Raw genomic sequence first — 7,606 nt, 5'->3', positions numbered from 1 at the left:
GGTGTGTTCCCTATGCCCCCTCACCCCCTGACCCCCCCCCACAGCCAGTAAGGTGGCGGATCAGAAACACGGCATGGTGAAATTCCGGGAGGAGAGGAAGCTGGGATTGGGAGTGGGCAGTTTCAGTGACCGTTACTTCATGTTGACCGGCTACACCCTGCGGCTCTATAAGGAAGTGCGGGTAAGTGGGCACTCCGTCCCAGACACAGCCAGGCCATTCGTCCCAACGGTTCCTGCTTGCCCCTGACTCAGTCACCCCTCACCCAATCCTGATGTACAGCTCAAACCCACCCGCCTGGTACCCAGTCAGTGTCCAGGCCCTGGGGGTGGTGGGTGGGTGTGGGGAGGGACCGGTCAGTGTCCAGGCTCCTGGGGTGTGGGATGGGGAGGGATCGGTCAGTGTCCAGGCCCCGGGGTGGTGTGGGAGTGGGGAAGGAGCAGTCAGTGTCCAGGCCCCTGGGGGTGGGGAGGGACCGGTCAGTGTCCAGGCCCCTGGGGGTGGGGAGTGGGGAGTGACCGGTCAGTGGCCAGGCCCCTGGGAGTGGGGAGGGACCGGTCAGTGGCCAGGCCCCTGGGGGTGGTTTGGTCCTGCACCAAGCCCCAGGGACCCCCCCTCATCAGGAGCTGTCTCCCAGGACGTGGTCACTCCGGTGTAGACATCCTCAGCATTGACACAGGCCCTTTGGCCCATTCAGTCCAAGATATCTCTCTGCTTTGCAGCCAATCATTATCAGAGTGAGATCCTTTTCCTGAGTCAGGGACAGACTCCAGACCAACTCCGGGAGTCAGTGCTGGGACAGCTCAGCATTATCAGGGACGCCCTGCTCTGTTCAACTGTGTCTGATACAGAGTAAAGCTCCCTCTACACTGTCCCCATCACACCCTCCCAGGACAGGGACAGCACGGGTTAGATACAGAGTAAAGCTCCCTCTACACACTCCCAGGACAGGGATAGCACGGGGTTAGATACAGAGTAAAGCTCCCTCTACACTGTCCCCATCAAACACTCCCAGGACAGAGACAGCACGGGGTGAGATACAGAGTAAAGCTCCCTCCACACTGTCCCCCATCGAACACTCCCAGGGCAGGGACAGCACAGGGTTAGATACAGAGTAAAGCTTCCTCTACACTGTCCCCCATCAAACGCTCCCAGGACAGGGATAGCACGGGGTTAGATACAGCGTAAAGCTCCCTCTGCAGTGGGCGCGAGCTGCCGTGTTAGTTTGTCCTCGCTGTGCTCTAACTGGGAGAAGTTTGTTTTTGTAACAGAGCAATAAACCTGAGAAGGAGTGGCCAGTGAAGAGTTTGAAAGTCTATCTTGGAGTTAAGAAGAAACTGAAGCCACCAACATGGTGAGTGAGAAGTGGCTGTTAACCCTTTCATGGGGTGTGGGCATCACTCTCAAGCTGGTACCTGACCGTCCTTACCTGCCCCCTGCCGGTCTCTGCGTCTCGCCCAGCTGCTTCAGGGGCCGGTCATAGTCAAACGCTTTCCTGTTGGTTTGGAGTCACGTATGTGTCTGAGTTCCAACCTGAAATGATGTCCTTACGTTAGCTTCTTATGCCGGATTTCTACAGAATTCCGATTTCACCATCTGCTGATCTGTCACTGGGGAAATATTTGGATCTATCATAAAGGACGCAATAACAGGGACATTTAGAAATGTGTAACATAATCACAAAGTGGAGGTGCTGGTGTTGGACTGGGATGGACAAAGTTAAAAATCACACAACACCAGGTTATAGTCCAACAGGTTTATTGGAAGCACTAGCTTTCGGAGCGACGCTCCTTTTCCCCCAACCACCTGATGAAGGAGCGTCGCTCCGAAAGCTAGTGCTTCCAAATAAACCTGTTGGACTATAACCTGGTGTCGTGTGATTTTTAACAGAACATAACCAAGCAGAGTCCCTGAGGCTTCATAAAGGGGAAATGATGGCTGACATTTTGACTAGAACTCGCTGAGAAAGGAACAAATGGGTTAGATGAAAGGGAAAGTATGGGTTTTCAAAAGGTGTTTCATATAGAGTCTCTACATTTGACCCGTCCAAAGAGTATCCCAACCATACTCCTTCCCCTACCCTATCACGCTGCATTTCCCAAGGCTAACCCACCCAACCTACACATCCCTGAACACTACGGGCAATTTAGCATGGCCAATCCACCCTGACCCGCACATCTTTGGATTGTGGGAGGAAACCGGAGCACCCGGAGGAAACCCACTCAGACACGGGGAGAACGTGCAAACTCCACACAGTCGCCCAAGGCCAGAATCGAACCCAGATCTCTGGTGCGGTGAGGCAGCAGTGCTAACCGCTGAGCCACCGTGCTGCCCTTAAATATGGTACCACATAGAGTCATACAGTATGGAAGCTGACCCTTCGGCCCAACCAGCCCATGCTGACCATAATCCCAAACTAATCCAGTCCCACCTGCCTGCTCCTGGCCCGTATCCCTCCAAATCTTTCCTACTCATGTATCCATCCAAATGTCTTTTAAAATGTTGTAATTGTACCAACATCCCTCACCTCCTCAGGAAGTTCAGCTTGGGTCAGGGACAGACTCCAGACCAACTCCGGGGGTCAGTGCTGGGACAGCTCAGCATTATCAGGAGACGTACTGCTCAGTTCACCTGTGTCTGATCCAGAGCAAAGCTCCCTCTACACTGTCCCCATCACACACTCCCAGGACAGGGATAGCACGGGGTTAGATACAGAGTAAAGCTCCCTCTACACACTCCCAGGACAGGGATAGCACGGGATTAGATCCAGAGCAAAGCTCCCTCTACACTGTCCCCATCACACACTCCCAGGACAGGGATAGCACGGGGTTAGGTACAGAACAAGCTCCCTCTACAGTGTCCACACACGAACCACCCTGTGTATAAAACATTTGCCCCTCATGTCTTTTTAAAACTCTCTACTCTCACCTTAAAAATGTGCGCCCAGCCTTGAAATCCCCCACCCTCGGGAAAAGACACCTACCATTAACTCTGTCTATATGCCTCATAATTTTATAAATCTCTATCAGGTTACCTGTCAATGCCCCACGCTCCGGTGAGAAAGGTCCCAGCCCAGCCAGCCTTTTTTTTATACATCAAACCCTCTGTACCCAGGAACATCATAATAATTCTCTTCTGAACCTTCTGCAGCTTAATCATATCACACACGAGACTCCTTAATAAAGACGGGGTCATGGTGTTGGAGATGGTGTGTTAGTGTGGAAAGAGGATTGGTGAACAAGACAAAGTTGGGATTCGAGGGTGGGGAGCATTGAAAGGAGGGAACCCTGTATCTTGTGTGCCACAGGGATCAGTGCTGGGGCTGCAATTCTGAACAATATACTGTATATTAATGACTGGGATGGGGCAAGTGAATATATTACAGGCACGTTGGTGGGAAGGCCAGTAAGGAGACTGATGGAGTCTGCAGAGGGAGATCGATAGATTAAGTGATTTGGCTAAAATAAGATGGAATATAATGTGGGGAAATGATGATGTAATAATGTTATTAAGACTATGGAATATTAAGATTATGAAAAACAATATTATTAAAATGGCGGAAGACTGCATGAGCTGAAAATGTGTTGCTGGAAAAGCGCAGCAGGTCAGGCAGCATCCAAGAAGCAGGAGAATCGACATACTCTCCTCATTCCTGAAGAAGGGTTCATGCCCGAAACGTCGATTCTCCTGCTCCTTGGATGCTGCCTGACCTGCTGCGCTTTTCCAGCAACACATTTTCAGCTCTGATCTCCAGCATCTGCAGACCTCACTTTCTCCTGGAAGACTGTATTATTGGGTGATATGGGAATCCTCGTGTTAAATACAGCTAGCATCCAAGCTCAGTGGGTAGTAGGGAAGGCATAGGGACTGTTGGCCTTTAGTACCAAGGGAATGGAAGATAAAAGAAGGAAGGTTTTACTAAAATTATTAAGGCACGGGTCAGACACCAGCTGGGGTACTGTGAATGGTTTTGGGCCCTGTATTTAAGGAGAGACATCCTGGTATTGGAGCCAGTCCAGAGACGGTTCACTCAGCCCATCCTGGGGATGGAGGGACTGTCTGATGGGGAGAGGGTGAGCAGGTTGGGCCTGTACTCGTTGGAATTTAGAAAAATGAGAGGTGACCTTGTTGAAACGTGTCAGATTCTTGGGGACTTGACAGGGGGGAGATGTGGAGCGGTTGTTTCTCCTGGTGGGAGAGCCTAGCACCAGAGGGCATCATCTCAGAATAAGGGGTCGTTTACAACAAAGACAGGGAGGAATTTCCTCTCTCAGCGGGGAGTGAATCTGGGGAATCCTTTACCACGGAGGGCTGTCGAGGCTGGGCCATTGAGGATATTCTAGGCCAAGAGAGAGAGATTGTTAATTGGATAGGGAATGGAGGGCTATGGGGAAAAGGCAAGAAAGAGGAGTTGAGGATTATCAGATCAGCCAGGATCTTTATTCACTTAATGGGATGTGGGTGTCACTGCCTGGGCCCAGCATTTATTGTCCGTCCCTAGTTGCCCCTTGAGAAGGTGGGGGTGAGCTGCCTTCTTGAACCGCTGCAGTCCATGTGCTGTGGGTAGACCCACAATGCCCCTGGGGAGGGAATTCCAGGATTGTGACCCAGAGACAGTGAAGGAACGGTGATATATTCCCAAGTCAGGATGGTGAGGGGCTCGGAGGGGAACGTGCAGGGGGTGGTGTTCCTATATATTGATGTAGATGATGTGAGCCTGATCTCCCAGGGAGAATACCTTGATTGATAGAGCCACATGTTGCCATGACAACCGGTTGTGGTAGACAATATCTGACAATAAACTGTGTTCTCTGTTCCAGTTGGGGCTTCACCATCGTTTATGAAAACAAGGAAAAGCACGAGAGGCAGCATTGGTGCGTACTCCGGGGGATTCTGGGGGGGGGGGGGGGGGGTAATTGCTAGGATTCTGGGGGGTAATAGCTGGGAGTCTGGGTGGGGGGGGTAATTGCTGGGATTCCCGGGGGGTAATAGCTGGGAGTCTGGGGGGTAATAGCTGGGAGTCTGGGTGGGGGGGGTAATTGCTGGGATTCCCGGGGGGTAATAGCTGGGAGTCTGGGGGGTAATAGCTGGGAGTCTGGGGGGTAATAGCTGGGAGTCTGGGTGGGGGGAGGTTATTGCTGGGATTCCCGGGGGGTAATAGCTGGGATTCCAGGATTTCTCCATGTCTGCGTTAGTCTCCAGGCACAGCTGTGCTCCTCGATTAGATTTGAGACTGTAACTCAATCCTGGGAGTCTGTCAGTATACATAGAACATAGAAAAATACAGCGCAGTACAGGCCCTTCGGCCCTCGATGTTGCGCCGACCCAAGCCCACCTAACCTCCACTAGCCCACTATCCTCCATATGCCTATCCAATGCCCGTTTAAATGCCCATAAAGAGGGAGAGTCCACCACTGATACTGGCAGGGCATTCCATGAACTCACGACTCGCTGAGTAAAGAATCTACCCCTAACATCTGTCCTATACCTACCACCCCTTAATTTAAAGCTATGTCCCCTAGTAACAGCTGACTCCATTAGCGGAAAAAGGTTCTCACTGTCAACCCTATCTAAACCCCTAATCATCTTGTACACCTCTATCAAATCTCCCCTAAACCTTCTTTTCTCCAATGAGAACAGCCCAAAGTGCCTCAGCCTTTCCTCATATGATCTTCCTACCATGCCAGGCAACATCCTGGTAAACCTCCTCTGCACCCGTTCCAATGCCTCCACATCCTTCCTATAGTATGGCGACCAAAACTGCACACAATACTCCAGATGCGGCCGCACCAGAGTCTTATACAACTGCAACATTATCTCAGGACTTCGGAACTCAATTCCTCTGCCAATAAAGCCCAGTACACCATATGCCTTCTTCACAGCACTATCTATCTGGGTGGCAACTTTCAGAGATCTGTGTACATGGACACCAAGATCCCTCTGCTCATCCACACTACCAAGTAACCGACCATTAGCCCAGTACTCCATCTTCTTGTTACTCCAACCAAAGTGAATGACTTCACACTTAGCTACATTGAACTCCATTTGCCACCTTTCTGCCCAGCTCTGCAACTTATCTATATCCCGCTGTAACCGGCCACATCCTTCCCCACTGTCCACAACTCCTCCGACTTTTGTATCATCCGCAAACTTGCTCACCCAGCTTTCAAGCCCCTCCTCTAGGTCATTTATAAAAATGACAAACAGCAATGGTCCCAAAACAGATCCTTGTGGAACACCGCTAGTAACTGCACTCCAAGATGAACCTATTCCATCAACTACTACCGTCTGTCTCCTTCCAGCCAGCCAATTCCTAATCCAAACCTCTAATGCACCCTCAATGCCATACCTCCGTAGTTTTTGCATTAGCCTACCATGGGGTACCTTATCGAACGCCTTGCTAAAATCCATATACACCACATCTACTGCTTTACCCTCATCCACTTCCTTGGTCACCTTCTCAAAGAACTCAATAAGGTTTGTGAGGCACGACCTGCCCTTCACAAAACCATGCTGACTATCCTTGATCACATTATTCCTGTCCAGATGGTCATAAATCCTATCCCTTACAATTCTCTCTAAGACTTTGCCCACAACAGAAGTGAGACTCACTGGCCTATAGTCACTCGGGCTATCCCTACTCCCCTTTTTGAACAAGGGGACCACATTCGCTATCCTCCAGTCTTCTGGTACTATTCCTGTAGACAATGACGACATAAAAATCAAGGCCAATGGCTCCGCTATCTCCTCCCTAGCTTCCCAGAGGATCCTAGGATAAATGCCATCAGGCCCAGGGGACTTATCTATTTTCATCCTTTCCAGTATTCCCCAGACCTCTTCCCTACATACCTCAAGGCCATCCATTCTAATCACTTGTGACTCAATATTCACATCAGCAACAATGTCCTGTTCCTGAGTGAATACTGACGAAAAGTATTGATTTAGTGTCTCTCCAATCTCCTCCGCCGCCACGCACAACTTCCTACTTCTATCCTTGACTGGACCGATACCTACCCTAGTCATCCTTTTATTCCTGACATACCTATAGAAAGCCTTTGGGTTTTCCCTAATCCTACCAACTAAGGACTTTTCATGTCCCCTTCTTGCTGCTCTTAGCTCTCTCTTTAGATCCTTCCTGGCTACCTTATAACTCTCATCTTGTACACCTCTATCAAGTCACCCTAAACCTTCTTTTCTCCAATGAAAACAGCCCCAAGTGCCTCAGCCTTTCCTCATACGATCTTCCTACCATGCCAGGCAACATCCTGGTAAACCTCCTCTGCACCCGTTCCAATGCCTCCACATCCTTCCTATAGTATGGCGACCAAAACTGCACACAATACTCCAGATGAGGTCGCACCAGAGTCTTATACAACTGCAACATGACCTCAGGACTCCGGAACTCAATTCCTCTACCAATAAAGCCCAGGATGCCATATGCCTTCGTCACAGCACTATTTACCTGGGTGGCAACTTTCAGAGATCTGTGTACATGGACACCAAGATCCCTCTGCTCATCCACACTACCAAGTAGCCTACCATTAGCCCAGTAATCCATCTTCTTGTTACTCCTACCAAAGTGAATGACTTCACATTTAGCTACATTGA

The 7,606-nt window shown here is 50.2% G+C and overlaps 1 protein-coding gene across 7 annotated transcripts in view; it reads left to right on the top strand.

Moving 5' to 3' along the window:
* Positions 1 to 7,606, top strand: part of LOC132816571 (arf-GAP with Rho-GAP domain, ANK repeat and PH domain-containing protein 1) — a 165,886-nt gene that overhangs the window by 144,516 nt on the left and 13,764 nt on the right. For all 7 annotated transcript variants that reach the window (XM_060826344.1, XM_060826348.1, XM_060826346.1 and 4 more), the window contains 3 exons: positions 45 to 181; positions 1,270 to 1,352; positions 4,819 to 4,872. In XM_060826344.1, the coding sequence (XP_060682327.1) occupies positions 45 to 181; positions 1,270 to 1,352; positions 4,819 to 4,872 (274 nt within the window). The remainder of the gene's footprint in view (positions 1 to 44; positions 182 to 1,269; positions 1,353 to 4,818; positions 4,873 to 7,606) is intronic.

The sequence above is a fragment of the Hemiscyllium ocellatum genome, chromosome 6 (assembly GCF_020745735.1).
Source record: "Hemiscyllium ocellatum isolate sHemOce1 chromosome 6, sHemOce1.pat.X.cur, whole genome shotgun sequence".
Taxonomy (NCBI): domain Eukaryota; kingdom Metazoa; phylum Chordata; class Chondrichthyes; order Orectolobiformes; family Hemiscylliidae; genus Hemiscyllium; species Hemiscyllium ocellatum.
This window is presented reverse-complemented; position numbering and strand designations above follow the sequence as displayed.